The sequence below is a fragment of the Taeniopygia guttata genome, chromosome 9 (assembly GCF_048771995.1).
Source record: "Taeniopygia guttata chromosome 9, bTaeGut7.mat, whole genome shotgun sequence".
In the NCBI taxonomy this organism is placed as follows: domain Eukaryota; kingdom Metazoa; phylum Chordata; class Aves; order Passeriformes; family Estrildidae; genus Taeniopygia; species Taeniopygia guttata.
This window is the reverse complement of record NC_133034.1, coordinates 24,752,885-24,772,545: the sequence shown is the minus strand read 5'-3', so window position 1 is coordinate 24,772,545 and position 19,661 is coordinate 24,752,885. Positions and strand designations below refer to the sequence as shown.

The 19,661-nt window shown below is 45.3% G+C and overlaps 1 protein-coding gene across 1 annotated transcript in view; it reads left to right on the top strand.

Moving 5' to 3' along the window:
- RSRC1 (arginine and serine rich coiled-coil 1) overlaps positions 1-19,661 on the top strand; it is a 99,602-nt gene that overhangs the window by 75,146 nt on the left and 4,795 nt on the right. The window contains exon 8 of the mRNA XM_072933525.1: positions 7,247-7,315. Within this exon, the coding sequence (XP_072789626.1) occupies positions 7,247-7,315 (69 nt within the window). The remainder of the gene's footprint in view (positions 1-7,246; positions 7,316-19,661) is intronic.

Below are 19,661 nucleotides of genomic sequence, written 5' to 3'. Positions count from 1 at the left end.
CCTTTCTCCACCCACGGTGTGCCAGAGGGAAGGAAACAGCTCTGGAACAAATACTGGCTGAAGAACAATTTAAATAAATCAAATCAAATTGGAGTTTTTCATAGGGATCGCTTCTTGGTTTTCTGGTTGAGCTGGGAATTATTCCTGAAGGATATAGCAATAAGAGCATTCTTTGCTCCATCATTTTTTATATCTGGAATTTATTTTTTTTGCTTCTAGGTGTTGCTGCTTCTTTTGTTTCAGTAGTTTAGGGGCAGGTTTAACTCCAGGCCATCCTTTTACTTTCCCTAGCTCTTTGTTCCTTGAGGAAGAGGAAGCTCTTCCTTTCTCATCAGCTGGAGGAAATGGCCTCAAGTTGCACTGGGGGAAGTCTGGATTAGATTTGAGGAACAATTTCTTCCTGGGAAAGGTGGTCTGGCTTTGGAATGAGCTGCCCAGGGAAGTGGTGGAGTCTCCATCCCTGGAAGTGTTCAGAGAACGTGTGGATGTGGCACCTGGGGACAGGGTTAGTGCTGGACCTGGCAGTGCTGGATCAACACCTGGACTTGATGATCTTGGAGGGCTTCTCCAACCTTAATGATCTCCTGATTCCATGATTCCCACCCCTCTCCCCTTAAAGAAACTCCCTGGAAGGTGCCCTTTGAACACTTCCCTTGGAATCTCTGAGTTGTTCTGAGAACTGATTTCCTCCCCAGGGAATCCCATCCAGTTGTGCTGTTTTCCTGAGCTGGGCTGCAGGCTGGGGGAGCAGATCCGAGGTGAAACCTTGCTTGGTGAGGAGATGTCAAGGTGGAAAACATACAGCCTTCTCTGGGATGGAAACAAATCCTTGGGATATTTAACAGCAGCCCCTGCAATGAATCAGAAGCCAATTAATCCTTAGTGTTAAACCCTATTTAGGTTGGATTTTTCCTCCAACTCGTGTTTGGGGGGGAAACTGTGGGAGAAAGAAAGAAATTAGGGATGCACTAAATAATGGATGAATGTATCTAGCCAAGATTTGCTGATTAAGTCTTCTTTAGGATTATTATTATAAATAGGGAGTGCCAGATCCTCAGCTGGAGTAAATGGGCTTGGCTCAGCTCAAGTCAGTGGTTTTGTGCCAGCTTGAATTCACTGAGGATCTGGCCTTTAATTCTGGAAAAGGAGGATGTTTGGGGAGGAGAATGATGGGGGCTGTGAGAAATTTGGTGATGAGAATACTGTTTTCCTGGTAATATCAGGGAAAAAAATGTAAATGACTATTCTTTTGAATTTTGTAATGGGATTCAAGGAACTACTTGATGTGATTTCATTAGATGGAAATTACTTTTTCCCCAAGTAGCTGCATCTTAACCCCCTGCATGTGGGAAGGGAATATGCATGGAAAATGTGGTTTATTTAATTTAGTGGGTGATTGTCTCTTGCACCAGCATTTCTGCCATTCCTACCTAAAAATGCCTCAATGGCCATCACGTGTTCACTGGAAGGAAATAGGAATAATAAATAAATAGAGATGATTGTGGAAATCTGTTTCCCACTCTGCTTTTCCACCAGGAGTGAAGTGGGCTGGAATTTGAGATGGCAGCGGTTTCAAATCCAACGTGGGGTCTCATTTGGCTGCATTTTAGAAATGTATCAACAAATCAGACTGCAAAGCTGCTGGTGGGGTAAATGCTGAAAAATACCCAACCAACAATCTATTTCCATAGCCAAGGAAATGCACATTGTTCAACAATACCTTAAAATACAGTGTTTGACCCTCTGGAGTGGACTAAAAAAAAAAAATCCAATTCTGAAATAATACTTTTAAAAGTGGAATATCTTGTAAGGACTAAAAATAGCAACACAAAACAAGTTTTCTATATTCCTAATTGTTCTGACCATAGAATTAATTTCTCAGTCAGAGGAGGGCATGGCTTTTTCATCATTCTCCAGTACCATCAAATCCAGTGTTTTACCATTTGGAGTGGCCACATTTATGTTTAAAAACCAAAAAAACCCCACTTTTTAAAGGGGGATATCTCAGAAAGCCTAAAAATAACATCACGGAGCAAGTTTGTTATATTCCTAATTGTTCTGACCATAGAATTAATTTCCCAGCCAAAGGGGGGGCACGGCTTTTTCATCCCTGGCAGCCTCGGAATATTCAGCGTGTCACAGATGTTCATGAATAATGTCCATTTAGAAGCGTTGGCAGCGAGCTGGCGAGATGAATGAAATGTTGGGGGGATCTGACAGGCAGCACGCTGCTTTGTGATCATTCCAAAGTTCTAATAATCTCCCTCACCTTCCCTGCCTGCCTCTAATGAAAGAGAATAGGTGATTGCACCTCGGGCTATGTTCTGCGCCTAATGACTCCTCCAAAGGCGGATTTATGGAGAAAAAATTAACTTTGAATGAGGATTGAATTGGCCCTGACAGGCTGATAGACTGTGACACAGATTCTGTGGCAAAACAGACGTAGCCCTAATTGATTATCAATATTTTAAGCAAAGTGATGAAAATAAGCATTAAGTGATGAGAAAGGCAGTCTTAATACAGTAGGCAGTCACCGGGATCCGGGAAGTCTTCGGGGAGCTCGGGATTTTTGCTGTCAGTTCTTCCCTTTCCTGCCCCACAGCCCCTGTCCCTCCCCAGCCTCTTCCTCTCCTGCATTTGTTGATATTCCAGCCAGGAATGAGCGTGCCTCCCTGTCTCCAGAGGAGTTGGTTTAGTTTTAACCCCTCTGGACTCGGGGCTGCGTTGGGGTTTTGGATGTTCTCTCCTTGCCCTGTGATGTTTCTAACCAGCAGGTGAGCCACAAACTGCTTCCTGAAAAAGGTAACCATGACAAAAAACAGGAAAAAATTGCCTGGTTGGTGGGAAAGAGTTTATCTTGGTGATTATCTTAGTTGTACCCAGTATAAAAACAAATATCTTGGTTATGCCAGGTAACTCCAAATACCTCAGTTATCCTTTGGAGTAGGACAACATTTGGGTTTTGCCTGTGTTTTTTCAGTTGGGTTGCACATGACTGGATTTATCTTCTACCAAAAATCCATTGAATATTTGGGAAAACCCTCGTGGATGTGAGCCAGCTGCTGGTTAGCTGTGCCATAACAGGACGTTTATCCCAGAGTAAGGAATGTTTTCCAAAATGACTGAGGGAACTGAGCAGGAGTGCAGCATTCCTACACCAGGAGGAATCAATGGGATAAAATCTTCCTTCCAAACACTGGGCATGTTCCCCTGGGAATTTGGAGAAGCTTAAAATACCCAGATTTGGGCTTCTGGTGGGGTTTTAAGTGTGACTGGCAGAGCAGGGGAGGGGGCAGTGAGCTCCTCCCTCACCCTCCTGCTCAGGGCTCCAATATCCATAATTAGAGTCTGGTGTAATTAAATGACAGGGCAGCAAGGGCAGAAGCTCCCACGTGTGGGAATTGGGTGTTTCAGGGGTAATTAGGGAGGACAGGGAGCTCCTGTGGCACTGAGAGATCCATGGACACGATGGACTGGGCAAGTGACCACCCAAAACATGGATTTATGGAATCACAGAACCCCGTGGATTTATGGGATCATGGATTAACAGAATCATACACTCATTTAGGCTGGAAAAGCCCTCTGAGACCTCCAAGAATGTTGGTGATGTTTAAATTTTGGGTGAAATGTTACTAAAGGCAAAAATACAGAAAACCAGCTTAAATCTGGAGTGATAAGAATGTGTGTGCTGGTGTCACTTTGCCTCTGGAACTCAGAATTAATTCCTGGGTGCTGCTCCTGGTGTTCCTGTCAGAGGAATTCTCGGAGCAAGTGGTTGTTTGGAGTTTGTGCTGGAATTTGTCGGGTGGATAACAGATAATTTTACACGTCAGCCTATGAATATTCAGCAGAGAGGATTTCCACAAGCCTTGATAAATTTAATATACCAGAGAAAAATAGCATGTAAATTAAACAGGGCCTTGTAAATTAATAATGGATTCCACTTGTATTTTTATATGTGAGCTGACTGAATATTTTATAAGTGCAAAAATGTTTGTGTTTAAAAAAAAAAAAGGTGAAGTCTTCTGATGAGCACTGTGGATGGTTGGCTGCATTTTAAATGAGATGTCCATGTGTTTTTACAGTTTCTTGGCTTTCTTTTCCTCAGACACATCTTGTATTTTCAACTTGGAGCGGTTGGAAAGTCCACAATTAAGCTGAATTAATTTATTTTTCCAGACCTCATGTGGTTTGCAGTTGTGGGTGTTCTGACACTCCTCTCTTTTAAATTTTGACAGGAAAATGAAATCTCCTTAGTGAAGGGCTGAGTCTTTTCCATGCACATTCCCTGCTTCTCCCATGCACTGGGAGAGGGCTCTGCTGCAGGGGTTCCTCCATCAGCCTGGGTCACACTTCCCAAAATTCCCTTTCCAGCCCCAAACATCCCCTGCCCTGTTTCTACCGTGGAATAATTCACAGTTTTCCTGACTTCTCTTAATTAGCAGCTTTGCTTGGAATAATTTCACCTTGGCACAGTGTGAGACTGGCCAGGATTAAAGCATCAGCCATCCATCAGGGAGTGACTGCTTCCCAAACCTTGAGCACTCCCAGGGGTTCCATGGAATCCTGGGGTTGTTTAGGTTGGGAAAAGCCCTCCCAGACCATCAAATCCAACCCTCAAGTTGTAAAGATTTAATGTTGTTTAACTGCAGCTTGGTTTGAGAAAAGTGAAGCTCTTTTAGTGCTTTTGATGGCACTTGGGCAATGGACAATGATATATTCACTCAATAATAATAATAATAATAATAATAATAATAATAATAATAATAATAATAACAACAATAACATTGATGAGGAGGAAAAGAAGAAGAACAGAAAGGAGGAGGAGAGGAAGGAAAAGGAGAAGAAAAGGAGAAGGATGGGAAGAAGAAGAGTGGACACAATCCTGTGCCATGCTCTCCAGGATGACCCTGCTGGAGGTTGAACCACTTGACCCACTGTGGTACCTCCCAGCCCGGCCCTTTCTGGGATTCTGTGCAAAAATGACAGAAAATGTGAAATGTTTGAAGAGAATCTTTGGTGTTCAATCCTGAGGGTAACTCGGAGTTTCAGTGCCTGTTGTTGGTTGTGGTGGACAGAGCCCTGTGAGCCCAGGACTGCTCTGGAGATTTATGGGCTAAGTTAAATTGTTGTTAATGAGCAATTTTGTGTGGAGAATTGTCCTCGTGATACTTCCTAAATTGCCCCATTGTCCCTCTAATTAACCAGGACTTGAAAGGCCAAGCTCTGCCTCGGCAGCAGTTTTAACTTGACTTACAAGGGCTGGAAATCAGCGATTTTAAGTTAACAAAGACAAGCTAAAAAATTATTCATTGACCAGCAGCATCTTTCCTGTGTGTTTTAATATCTTTTTGCCACTGAGATACCCAATGAATTGTTCCTGTGCAGCAACAAATCGGGCAGGAAGAACAAAGTAGCTCAGTGGAATAGATAAATCAAATTTAGGCCTGGTAGTTTATTGAATCTAAATTGTGCCCAGTTGGCCCACGAGCTATATGAGCAATCCATCTTGTGCTGATAATGGAGGGTCTTGAAATCCACCTGATGTTTGCATTATTAAATTCCAGCCTAATGAGCTCTGCTAATACATATTGAAGACAGTTGTAAGGAGCAGAATGGGAATGGGAGCGGGATAATTTGAAAGAAACATAAGCTGAGCATTTTACATGACTCAAGGGGTATATCTACAATTACACATATCACCAAAATTGAATTTAAATGGAATTTCTATTATCCCTGTCCTTTTACCAAGGAGAATAAAGTGTAAATGAAGTAAAAGTCTTTAGAGTTACTCATGGTTTGGTTTTATTATGGGATTTAATAGATTCTTGTAATGATCTTCAGTGGCAGAAAAAGTTTTAATATTTCACGGCTTTAAATGTTGTCTAAATATGTATGAAATTGTGGAGATGGAAGCAGCTGTCAGTGCAGTGATTGGATAATTTGGTAACAGCCTGGTCAGGTTGTGCATTTTAAGGTGGAGCTGGTGCCTCCAAAAAGGAGAGACCCCTTCACCCCCTGAGCTGAGTTTGATTTTCATAAATTATTGCTTAATTCAGGAGGTGCTGGGATTAAATATTTGCAAATCTGACTGAGCTCTTGCCATTCAGAGCACAGTTTGTAGTGATTTCCCTCCCTGGGAAGGCCTGGTGTAAATGCTGGATTGCTGGTCCTTTTTGGTTCTTTTCTTTCTGGCCTGGTGATACTTTTGAAAACTTAATATTTCATCAAGTATAATGTTATTAGAGACTTATTCTCACTTAGTTCACTCATCAGGCAGTGAGATGGCAATAAAAGAGAATGGCTCCTTTGAGACATTAATGCTTTGGAATAAATGATGTGCTAGAACAGAAATTTAATTAATTTACAGAGTATATTGATAGTCCCTTGTTACTGTGCTGTATATTTTTAATCTTCTTTAACATCTGTAGGAAAGTGTTTGAAAACCCCTGCAGTTGAGCAACTGGTAGATAATTAAGTAATAAGGGAAGAGGTTTCTAGAGGGAAAAAAATTCTTTTTAAAGAAGATTGTTGGAACATGGATTAAGTACTGCTGCTGTGATTTGGAGTGAAGAGAAAATTGTGTACTACCTAATAAAGTCCTGAGGAAGAGCTGACTCCCACTCTGAACAGTCTGCAGGCCTGGAAATATTGTTTTGTTTCTGTTTTACCCTCAAAATAGGTCTGATGGATTACTCAGTATGGCAGCAAATCTGCCACTGCATGGATGCACCACCTTTGGGTCTGTGCAGTTCTGTCTGGGGGCAGCTGGGCAGGGGAGATTGGGGTTTAAAGAGAGAAAACCTCTTAAAAGTCTCTTAAGGGCTTTACTGACCCCAAAATGAACGTGGGGATTTGTATTGAATTAATATTGCCTCTAATATTGACCTGATATTACCCTCCATAATCCCATTTATGCCATTCCTTAACTGTGGGAATGACTTTAAATGAAATTAATGAAGAACCAAGTCCTGGTCTGTCAGGTATGTGGATTTCATTATGGGGCTTGCAGGAAGGAGCATGAAATTGGGATTAAAGCCCAGGAAATATGGTTTGGCAAGAGATTGTTGACAGCCCATCCCTGGCAGTGCCCAGGGCCAGGTTGGACACTGAGTTGGAGCAGCCTGGGGCAGTGGGAGGTGTCCCTGCCATGGATGGGATTTAAGGTCCTTCCAACCCAAACCATTCCATAATTCCATTATTTGACTGGATAAATTTAACTAATTCTAACTTTTCTTCTTTTTAGCCAAAGCAGATGAAGCGTTGAAGGCCAAGGAGAGAAGTGAAGAAGAAGCCAAGAGAAGAAAGGAAGAAGGTGAGGAATTTTCTTTTATTTCATAACAAACTAAAGCCCAGGAAGTCAGAAATTATTATTTTTAAGCTCCAGTGGGGCTGTGAGATTTTCCTCCCTGGGCTGATGATGGAATCTGGTGCCCTGAGCTGCTTTTCTGCAGTCCAGCAGGTGGAATAATGAAACCACATGGATTGAAATGTCAGGGAGTGATGGAAGAGACATTTCCAACATCCTGAGGGAGCCAATCCAAACAACCCAGGAGCCTCAAATCCTCGCTGGAGCTCTGTGGAACTGAGTGGGCTTTGAGGTCCCTTCAGCCCAAACCATTCTGGGGTTCCATGATTTACATCCAAGAGGGAACTCGGGAAAATTCCCCATTTTTGAAATCACGGCTGCTGAGAATTTCACTCAAAATCAAAATATTCTAATCTTTAGTTTGTTTTACCTGGGGACTGTTTTACCTTGGATGCTGAGAGGAATTAATTGGTGCTCCCAGTTAATCCTGCTTGGAGAAGGTTGTTGTGATACCCAAGGAGGAAATTCAAGTGGAAAAGTGGGATGGCCCTGATGAGGCAAGAGGGGAAAAATCCAAATCTGACTGGAAAAGGGACCAAACCAAGGAGCTGTGCCCCCTCCCCGTTGTGATTCCTGGATTTTGGAACCAATGGCCCAGGGGGAGCCTTTCCACCTGGAGGTGTCACCCAGGCAGGTTCCCGTGGGCACAGGGATTTTGGGATGAGCTGGTTGGGTCCCACCAGCCCAAATCTGCAGGGAAAATACACTGTTTGGGGACATTTTTGTTTGGAAAAATGCACCCTTTTTTTGTGCTCAGATCCCATTGTGAGTGGCAGATGTGCTGGCAATTGCTGTGCCAGCAGGGATTGGGAAGGGTGAGTCTGGAAAGGCAGAGGGAAGAAAAAAGGGGCAGTTCATGACTTGGGAACAATGGAATTTCCAGGGAAATGAGGAGGAAAACCTCTACAATTTATTAATAAGCCATGAAAACTGTCCTGGGGTGGCTTTGAAGGGTTGTGAGGATGTCACAGTGTTGGAAAATGAAGATTTTTTCTGAGCAGCTCAAATTCATCCATTTGCCGAGGAGTTGGCTCCCAGTTAGGAATTAAAGAGTTCATTCTCCCTGGAAAATACAAAATCTTATTAAATTGTGTATGAGGCATTGGAGCATTCCAAGACATCCAGGGGAATTGCACACTGGAAAACTCCAGTTATTTGTTAAATTTATGTCCTATATGGATTCAAAATTCCAGTTTTAGGTGGGTTTATATCCCATATGGATTTGCAAACAGGACATTTATCCAGTGCTTAGAATGTGTTCCCTTCCCTGTCCTGGGCTGCAGTGGCATCTTTTGCTTGGAAAAAGAGCATTCTTTATTTTTCCTTAGTTCTTCCTTCCTCACACAACACCTCTGGGTGGTTTTTAACCCTCTTTGATCCCTCATGGGATCCCTGAGGTTGGAAAAAACTTTCCAGACCATTTATTCCAAACTGTGACTGATCCCACCAGAGCACCGAGTGCTACATAAAGTCATTGAAATAAAATAAGATAAAGCAAAATTATATTGAATTAAATCTTTAAAAAAAATTCTAAATTACTATTTAAAAATAATTTTTATTTCTCTAATATCCCTTATTTTATTTCCCTAACTAGAACCCTCCAAAAAGAAATTCCAGCCCACGTAGGGAGCCTGTGACTCCTTTACTCAGGAGCTGCAATAAAAATAATTCCACAAATAAACTAATCCTTTCCCAACTCATAAAAACTGGTTATTGCCCACCCCATAGCGAGGGTGTCTTAACATTCCTTTTATTGTCATTTTATTGCCAAATCAGGTGTGAGATTAGACGTTGGATGTTCCGTGTAATCTGCTCGGAAATCAAATTATTTGACCTCCAAGCCCAGCGCTGCCCCTTCCCGCTGGTTTCCTGTTAAATATGCAGCATTTCCCCAGCATGAATAAAAAATTGAGGACAAATTAGAATCTACAGACAGCTGACCCCAGCTCCAGATTAGAGACTGGGGGCTCGTGCTGGTTTAAATGTTTTAATTACCATAGTCCCTCCAGCCCAGTGAAGGACACACAGCAAAATGCTGATTTTTTTTTTTTAAAGTGACTAAAAAGCAAAGAAAAAAAGAAAAAGGCTCCCCCCGCCTCATTTGAATTTTTCAGTTTGATTACATTTGCACTTCCATTGGAGCTATGCTAATTTGCTGCATGAAATTAGGTCTATTAGCAAAACCTACTATTTTTCCAGGAGTATTTTCAGTGGTTGGGTTTTCCTAGTTTGGTTTTTGTTTACTTGCTTTGGGGCTGCCTGAAAAGTGAAAAAATCCAAAGGGGATTTTGCCACCCAACTGGGTTTTACTCCAGACAAATTCCAAATAGATGAAGTGGACAAGAGGAAAATCAGAAAAAAAATGCAAAGGAAAAATTGGGCCATCTTGGGAGAGGTTTTGGGCTTATTTCTCTTAATCTACCACAAATAATAAGATTTTGAAATATTGAGTTTAAAATACACCATGGCAGGGCCACGTGTGGGGAGGAGGAGCTGTGGATGCATCAGGAAAGCAGGAAAAGAAGTTGTTCTGGAGCACAGTAGGATAGAAAATGTGGATTTTTGGCAATCAATCATTCCATAGGTGGATGGATGGGAGGGTGGTGCTGGATGGGGCGGGCGTTATCCTGATGCCCTTATCCCAGGATTTGCATTTCCTGGTGCCTTTATCCCGAAATTTGCATTTCCCGGTGCCGTTATCCCAGGATTTGCATTTCCCTTTGCCTTTATCCCAGGATTTGCATTTCCTGGTGCCTTTATCCCAGAATTTGCATTTCCTGGTGCCTTTATCCCAGGATTTGCATTTCCTGGTGCCTTTATCCCAGGATTTGCATTTCCCAGTGCCTTTATCCTGAAATTTGCATTTCCTGGTGCCTTTATCCCAGAGTTTGCATTTCCTGGTGCCTTTATCCCATTGCATTTCCCAGTACCTTTATCCCAGGATTTGCATTTTCTGGTGCCTTTATCCTGAAATTTGCATTTCCTGGTGCCTTTATCCCAGAATTTGCATTTCCCTGTGCCTTTATCCCAGAATTTGCATTTCCTGGTGCCTTTATCACAGAATGTGCAGTTCCCGATGCCTTTATCCTGGGATTTGCATTTCCTGGTGCCTTTATCCCAGGATTTGCATTTTCTGGTGCCTTTATCCTGAAATTTGCATTTCCCAGTACCTTTATCCCGGAATTTGCATTTCCTGGTGCGTTTATCCCAGGATTTGCGTTCCCGTGCTGGCGCGTGCCAGCCCAGTGCTGAACTGTTCAGTTCTGCCTCTCCATCCCCGGTAAGCACTGCAGCATTTTGATAAACTCGGGGGAAATAAATTTGGCAGCAAATCAGCAGGAGTAGATTTAATTATCACTTCGAGACCTTTCCCTTTCCTGGCTTAGCGATCCCGAAACTCCGCGCCTTTCCCCGGAATCTGTTTCCCAATTTGTCCCTCCGTGCCGTGATAAGCCAAGCAATTACTGCTTTATTGATTTTTCATCAGGGCAAATTTAAAGTTGATTTTTTTTCCCTGCAAAGGCAGGGGTGATTAAGTGTTTCCCGTCGGTTTAGTCCCGGAGAGCTCCGTGGCAGAATCCAATATCCTGAGGTCAACCTCTGCAGGGAGATAATTCGGTGTCTCGGCCACGTGTGAGGGAGAGGAATCAGGGCTACAAATGTGAGGGGATATCTGTGGAGACAGTTTAATTTGTTCCATTTATATGAACAAGTCGTGTGGCACATGCTTGGAAAATATCATTTTGAATAGGTTTGGAAATGAGGCCCACGTGGGCAGGGGGAGGGAGGGAGGGATGCAAACGAGAGCGGGAATGTGGCTGGGAGACAGCTGGCCCTTGAACAGGGAATAAACCCATCCCTGAGGGTCATTCCCGGCTTTTACTGAGCTCTCTGTGCTGCTGGGGTGATTTTTCTTCACCAAAAGTTAAATCCTTCAAGTCTTCAGGTCCCTCCAACCCAAACCACTCCGTGGTGCTGTGATTCCGTGATTTTGAGTGATGTGGGGGTCATGGAAGCAAAGTTAGAATGTGCAGAAAACCTGGAGGACTCAACTTTTAGAAAATCCCTTAAGTATAAACTCTATAAACCCAAATGAAAAGTTTTATTTTTTAATACTCATCTTTAACCTGCTGGCCAGGAGCTCTCACATGAAGAATCTCATCCAGAATATCCTGAGCTGGAAGAGACCCACAGGGATGGTGTGTCCAACCCCTGGCCCTGCCCAGGACACCCCAACCTGCTGATTTCCCTTCCCACTTCCTTAGGAGAGAGTTAAAAGCCTTTCCCTGGGTGTAATGGATATTAAACCACGGGCTGGACGTGCCAGGAGAAGATTTGCTGGGGTGAGGTCAGTCTGTAATAAGTTAAAGTGCTTCACTCAAGCCTGAAGTTCATCAGTTACTGCCTGAGCTCCTCGTTGATCTTCAGTAAATTTTCCTGAACTTCATTGTGGTGGCAAAGACCAAGCTCAATCTGTTTAACCCCCAAATTATTGAATACAGGTAATACATTTAGATGAAGAGATGGATTGTTTTTCCCTGGAATTTTCAATATTCCTGGGTTTTGCCTGGCTGATGGCAGGTTTGGAGCCCCGCCCTGGGTGTCCCTGGTGTGCCAGTGTCACTTCATTAGGCTGACACCAACACCTGGTGCTGTGCTGCTGCTCCCAGGAGGCTGCTCCAGCATCTGGCACACACTCTGATCTTCTTTTATCTCTGTTTAATCTTCACGTTGCTGGGTTGGAATTGAAAGGGGGCAGGAACAAATCAAGGGGAAAATAAAAAATGCCAGGTTTTGGTGCAGCGGCAGAGTGGGGCTTGTTAGGAAGAGCAGCCACGTGAGGATAATGAGAGATGGGAAGGGAAAGGGGAATTTGGGGTCTTGGCCACTCTGTGTGTCCAGAGCTGAGGGAAAGGGAATTGGAACGGGAATCGATGGCCCCCAATGGATAATGGCTGCTGGAGGAATCAATTCCTGCCTTTTTATTAAAGCTGCTGTAATTAATGATCACTTCTGAATGTCTTCCTTAAATTTTGCCCTTCTTGGTGCCTGCCCATCCTCTCCTGCCCCTTTGTATTCCAGAGTTCCCTCTTTTGCTTCCCTGCTTTCCCTGGAGAGCCCTGATCCCAATGTCCTGGAGCTGCTGCAGGGCTGGAGCCAGGCTGGGAGAGCTGGGAATGTTCCCCTGGAGAAGGGAAAACTCCAGGGAGAGCTCAGAGCCCTGCCAGGGGCTCCAGGAGAGCTGGAGAGGGGCTGGGGACAGGGATGGAGGGACAGGACACAGGGAATGGCTCCCACTGCCATTGATTGGGAGATTGGGAATTGGGAATTCCTGACTGGGCTGGAATTCCCAGAGCAGCTGTGGCTGCCCCTGGATCCCTGGCAGTGCCCAAGGCCAGGTTGGACATTGGGGTTGGCACACCTGGCACACTGAGAGGTGTCCCTGCCATGGCAGGGGTAGGAATTAAATGATCTTTAAGTTCCTTCCCACCCAAACCACTCCATGAATCTTTAAAAATATCAAAGTAGATTTGAAGCTGATATTTGAATGATTTTATTTTAGCAATTGCAGCTGGTGTCATTAAAGTTTTACTGTTCTACAAGTGAAACAGAAATTTATGATCTCCCTAACAGGAAAATTTATGATTTATTTTTACAAATTAAAAGTCTTGAAATCGTCTTCAAATTTCAAGATGAAAAACAAATCTGATTTCTGTACCTCATTAATGTTGTGTGTTTCCCTGTCATCTCCATGGCATTTATTTGTGCTAAAGGAGAAGTCACTTAAGGGAATGAGGTTGTAAAAACCATCATGGAATTGCTTATTGGACTCCAGTCAGTTGAAACACAAATTTATGGCTACGTATTGAAAAGCTGTTCCTAAAGGGCAAATAAACAGGGGTGTAGGGGAAATAAACAGGGGGTTATGGGGGAAATACACAGGGGTGTGTGGGGAAATAAATAGGGGTCTGTGGGGGAAATAAATAGGGGTGTGGGGGGAAATAAACAGGGGGTTATGAGGGAAATAAATGGGGGTGTGTGAGGAAATAAATAGGGGTGTGGGGGGAAATAAATAGGGGTGTGTGGGGAAAATAAATAGGGGTGTGGGGGGGAAATAAATAGGGGGTTATGGAGAAAATAGACAGTGGTGTATGGAGAAAACAGGGATGTATAGGGAAATAAATAGAGGTGTATGTGGAAAATAAATAGGGATGTATGGAACGAAATTCCAGATCCATTTGCTCAGACCACAGTCCCTGTTGTGGGGAATTTTATTTTGATAAAAATTAGGGTTTTGTGGATCTGGGCCCATCACACAGGTACTTCCAGAGGGTGTTTTTCTGGGAATCTGTGGGATGAGCATGAGATTTCACTGGGAATTGTCCTATTTAGGCTGTCTAGGGCCTAGATAAATTGGGAGCTCAGAGGTGGGTGATATTTTATTGGTGCTGGGCAGGCCTTGAGCTGGAGTGAGGGACTTAATTCCTAAAGGCTGGGAAAGAAACAGAAGCATAATTTGAACCAAGCAGCATTTCCTAATGTGCATCTCCTCCTCCCTGCAGCCACCCCGGGGTGTGTGGGGCAGCCAGAGGGGCTGGAGCTGCTGTGCCTTTCCCCTGGTGGGGTTCTCAGGACATGGTGGGAATAAAGGGTTGGGAATTCCTGGCACACGGATCCCACAGGATCCCTTGGGAGGGCTCTGTGGGGTTACCAGGGGAAAGAAAGGAGCCCTGGGCACGTGCCAGCAGCACGTTTTGAAGTGACAGCACAAAGTGATCCCTGGAAAAGCTGGAGAGCCTCCAAGCTGCAGCCCTGCTGTCCTGCACAGCTTATTTCCACCACGCTGCACCAATTCCTTCCCTGGATCCGTTGCAGAATCCCGTTTTCCTGCCATTTCTCTGCTGCTGGGTGCTGGGATCCAGCAGCATGAGCAGGATTCTGGCTCTGCCTGTGGCACTGTGTGGTTTTAACGTGGACAAACGGCTCCGTAGGAAACATCCGTGTGGGATCCCCACTGCTGAGCCCGGACCCCCAGCACAGAGGTTATTTGGGATGGAGGTATGGAAAAGATAGAAGCAGGCAGTAATTGCCTTTAAGATCAGAGCACAAAGCATTACCTTGGATTTTACAAGGCCAGCGAGCAACAAAAGAGCAGTAATTTATGAGCTCAGCGTAAAAGAAGAGCATAATTGCATTAAAAATTAATGCTAATGAACACTAAAATGGGGAAGGTGGTTATGATGAAAGTTTGGATTCATCTTCCCCGGGTTGAATGATGGCTGGTGCCTTGATTAATGGCTTAATTTCTATCAATTAGCAGGGAGAAATCTCCACTGAGACAAGGGTAAATTGAGCATTGAATTACAGGCCTGGCTTTGTGTGCCCAGGAAGGAGCTCGGCTGGCAAACACGGGGTGCCCAAATCCAGAATTCCCTGTGCCAGGGCAGTGCCCACAAATCCAGAATTCCCCGTGCCAGGGCAGTGCCCACAAATCCAGAATTCCCCGTGCCAGGGCAGTGCCCACAAATCCAGAATTCCCCGTGCCAGGGCTGTGCCCACAAATCCAGAATTCCCTGTGCCGGGGCTGTGCCCACAAATCCAGAATTCCCTATGCTGGGGCTGTGCCCACAAATCCAGAATTCCCTGTGCCAGGGCTGTGCCCACAAATCCAGAATTCCCCGTGCCAGGGCTGTGCCCACAAATCCAGAATTCCCTATGCTGGGGCTGTGCCCACAAATCCAGAATTCCCTGTGCCAGGGCTGTGCCCACAAATCCAGAATTCCCCGTGCCAGGGCTGTGCCCACAAATCCAGAATTCCCCGTGCTGGGGCTGTGCCCACAAATCCAGAATTCCCCGTGCCAGGGCTGTGCCCACCCCTCCTCTGAGAACCCGCCATGGTTTCAAAAACACCCCAAAAAGCCCCAAAATGGGGGTGCAGGGGTGTGAGGAGGGCAGTGGGGAAGGCACACAGGAGGTGCAGAGCTCCAGCAGCAATTTCTTAAATTCAGCATTAAATTAAATTTAAATTTCTTAAATGAAACCTTCTTAAATGCAAAGTTCTTAAAGTCAGTGTTCTTAAATTATATTTTCTTAAATTTAGGGTTCTTAAATTCAGAGCTCACTTGCTGAACTTTCCCCTCCTGTTTTCCACTGTATTTTATATTTAATGCTCCCAGGTCTTTAAAAGAAAATCTGGTAGTGTCCAGACTTGGCTTAAAATCCTATAAAAATGAGGTTATTATCACTATAATGTATCAAAACAGCAAACTTTGAGTAGTCTGGTACTCTCTGTAGAACTCTCTGTGGTATTATCTGTAGGAAGTACCACAGTGCTCACAAAATGCTATTTTTAATATATTTTAATGACAACCTCATTTTCACAGGATGTTAAAACAAGCCTGGACAAAGTTTTTCTTGTTAATTTGCATTTCTCCAGCTTAATTTGTAAATCCTGTGTGCTCCCTGTAGTAAATAGACACTGGAGTACTCCTAACTTACTACTTTAATACAGTTAATTGTATTTTTAAGTGCTTATGATGAAGTTGGGAAATGAACAGGCAAAGGTTTCTCTGCACAGTTTCTATTTTTGGGGTGCATTTATTGCTCCTGTGACCCTGGCTGGGAAATCCTTCCCTGGGAATCCCAACAGCTGGGAAAGAGTGTGGGAGCAGAGCTCAGGGATCGGGAAGTGGGAATGGGAATGATCCAGGATGAGTTCTGGGAGGGATGAGGGGGATGGAAGCTGATCCTGAAATCTGGGATGGGTCCTGTAAGGATGGATGGGTCCTGTAAGGATGGATGGGTCCTGTAAGGATGGATGGGTCCTGTAAGGATGTATGGATACTGCAGGGATGGATGGGTCCTGTAAGGATGGATCCTGCAGGGATGGATGGATCCCATAGGGATGGATGGGTCCTGTAAGGAAGGATGGATCCCGCAGGGATGGATGGGTCCCGCAGGGATGGATGGGTCCTGTAAGGATGGATGGATCCCACAGGGGTGGATGGGTCCTGTAAGGATGGATGGGTCCCGCAGGGATGGATGGATGGATCCCTCAGGGATGGATGGGTCCTGTAAGGATGGATGGATCCTGCAGGGATGGATGGATCCCACAGGGATGGATGGATCCCGCAGGGATGGATGGATCCTGCAGGGATGGATGGATGGATGGATCCCGCAGGGATGGATTCTGCAGGGATGGATGGGTCCTGTAAGGATGTATGGATACTGCAGGGATGGATGGGTCCTGTAAAGATGGATGGATCCCATAGGGATGGATGGATCCCGCTGGGATGGATGGGTCCTGTAAGGATGGATCCCGCAGGGATGGATGGATCCCGCAGGGATGGATGGGTCCTGTAAGGATGGATGGGTCCCGCAGGGATGGATGGATGGATGGATCCCGCAGGGATGGATGGGTCCTGCAGGGATGGATGGATCCCGCAGGGATGGATGGGTCCTGTAAGGATGGATGGATCCCGCAGGGATGGATGGATCCTACAGGGATGGACGGGTCCCGCAGGGATGGACGGATCCCGCAGGGATGGATGGATGGATCCCGCAGGGATGGATGGATCCCGCAGGGATGGATGGATCCCGCAGGGATGGATGGGTCCCACAGGGATGGATGGATGGATGGGTCCCGCAGGGATGGATGGATCCCGCAGGGCCGCTCCGCTCGGAGCATCCTCGGGCTCGGCATCCGCGGCTCCGGCGCTGTTGAGTGAGGCGGTGCCTCCCTCTAACGGCAGCGGAGCCCGGCCGGGAATCGGGATCGGCTGCCGGAGATCCCGGGAGATATCCCGGCAGATATCCCGGGATAGCCCCGCTCAGGCGTGGGCGGGAGCGGGAGGGGCTCGGCGGGCCGGGAATGCTGCTCCCAGGGCTCGCAGCAGTGGGACACTCCTGGGCTGATCCCCGCTGAATTCTGCTCCAGCTGTTGGGAAGTCTCACCTCTGGAGTGGGAGCTCCAGGGAGGGTGTCCAGGGGGGACTTCCAGAGAGGATCTCCAGGGAGGATGTCCAGGGAGGATCTCTGGGGAGGATCTCTAGGGAAGATCTCCAATGGGGATCTCCAGGGGAGATCTGCAGGGAGGATCTCCAAGGAGGGTCTTCAGGGATGATCCCCAAGGAGGATCTCCAAGGATGATCTCCAGGGAGGATCTCTAGGGAAGATCTCCAGGGATAATCTCCAAGGAGGGTCTCCAGGGATGATCTCTAAGGAGGATCTTCAGGGGGGATCTCCAACGAAGGTCTCCAGGGAGGATATCCAAGGATGATCCCCAAGGAGGGTCTCCAGGGATGATCTCCAGGGGGGAATCTCCAACTAAGATCTCCAGGGATGGTCCCCAAGGTGGGTCTCCAAGGATGATCTCCAAGGAGGATCTCCAGGGATCTCCAGGGATGATCCCCAAGGATGATCCCCAAGGAGGGTCTCCAGGAATGATCCCCAAGGTGGGTCTCCAGGGAGGATCTCCAAGGATGATCCCCAGGGATGATCCCCAAGGATGATCCCCAAGGAGGGTCTCCAGGGATGATCCCCAAGGAGGGTCTCCAGGTATGATCTCCTGGGGGGATCCCCAGGGATGATCCCCAGGGATGATCCCCAAGGAGGGTCTCCAGGGATGATCTCCTGGGGGATCTCCATCGCTCCCACTGGAGCTGGAGTTCCAGCACTCGGGCTGGGAGGGACTCAGGACTCTGGGATACCACGGGATCAGGGTGGGACAGCTGCTCCTCTCCTGATCCAAACAAAGGATTTGAGGCAGGAGAATTCCCTGAGAACCAGAGCCCCAGGGCTGGTGGAGCCCAGAGGTGACACAGCCACAGTGAGTCCCACCTGTCCTGCTGGATTTTCCTCTTTTCCCAGTGCTGAGTGCAGGATCCAGGATCTCCCACAGCCAGGGAGGTTCTGTGTCATCCACTGCAATTTACCCAGGGAAAACTTCATTTTCTTTAATTTGTCAGTTTGTGCAGCTTGAGTAAAACTGGGATCAATTAAAACCATGGGATGTGTGAAAACCCAGTTCTGGTGGAAAACACAGAGCATAAAAATATCCCTTCCAATAACCCCAAATAAAATGGGATCAAAGGGGGAATATTTTCTGCTGTAGTTGTTTGTTTAGTTTGGGATCTGGGGGTGTTTCCTTCTTTTAATCCTCAGCTCAAAAGAGCCAAGAAAAATTAGCAGCTTTTTTCTGTATTTCAAAGCTTTTCATGTAAAATGTGTTACATTTTTAAATTAAATTAACCCCTTAAATCTAATTAGTAAATTAGGAAGAAACAGATTCAGAGGAATATTGGATGTTTTTTGTCATTGCTTTGATTCTGGAGTTAGACCTGCTTGAAAAAATCTCTTTAAATTCATGTTCATGGTCGGGATTATGGATAAGCAATGAATCCATAAAAATTTACACTCCGAGATTATCCAAGAAATATATAAAACATGTTTTTGTTTAATGGATCTTTCACAAGATATTATTGGTCATTTAATGCTTCTATTTCAGTGGTTTTAAAACTCTTAGTGGAATAAATTTTGCCTTAAAGGAAAAAATGTGAATATTTTAGGCAGGAAAGTTCTCCTTTCACCTGATTTGTAGAATCATAGAATTCTCTGTTTCTTTTACTTTTATCTGATTCTCTGCTGTTTCTAATTCTTGTGTGTGTAATGTTTTGGGGTGACATCAAGAGAATGCACATTTTAGTTCTCAAGTGACATTCCAGGTCATTGCTGCTCCAGCCTAATTCCATAAGAATTTGCAGCTATAAAGCTGAGTGTGTATATTTATGCATTGGAGGAGAGCAATAGATGTAAATAGAGAATTGTAAAATGCAGAATTATCCCTGAAGGATGATGATGATGTTCCCAGTTAAACTGGTAAGATCCTCCCTTGCCAAGGTGACAGGGCTGGAAATTGTGCCTGCTGCTGGAATCACCTTTTTATTAAAAACCAGCCCTAATCCAAGATGTACTCCCTTTTTTTTGCACCCTAACAGGGTGAAAAGACTCACTGTGCACTGAGTTAGTATTGATTTTTTTTTTTTTTGTCTGAAGCCTCGGCGCTTTCTGACTCCATTATTTTTGATTTTCCTATGAAATACATATCCCTGTCCCTGACAGCTGACAAACAACAGCTGGAAGTCGTTTTATCTCCCCATAATGTGTTTGTCAAAAGTGCCCTGCACTAATGGGCTCTGCTTCCTCCAGTCCATTTTCCCCCGTTAATGTCACTGATGTCATTGGCAGCTTTTAGTGATTTTTGCCCCTTCCCTAATTTGTCATTCCCATCACT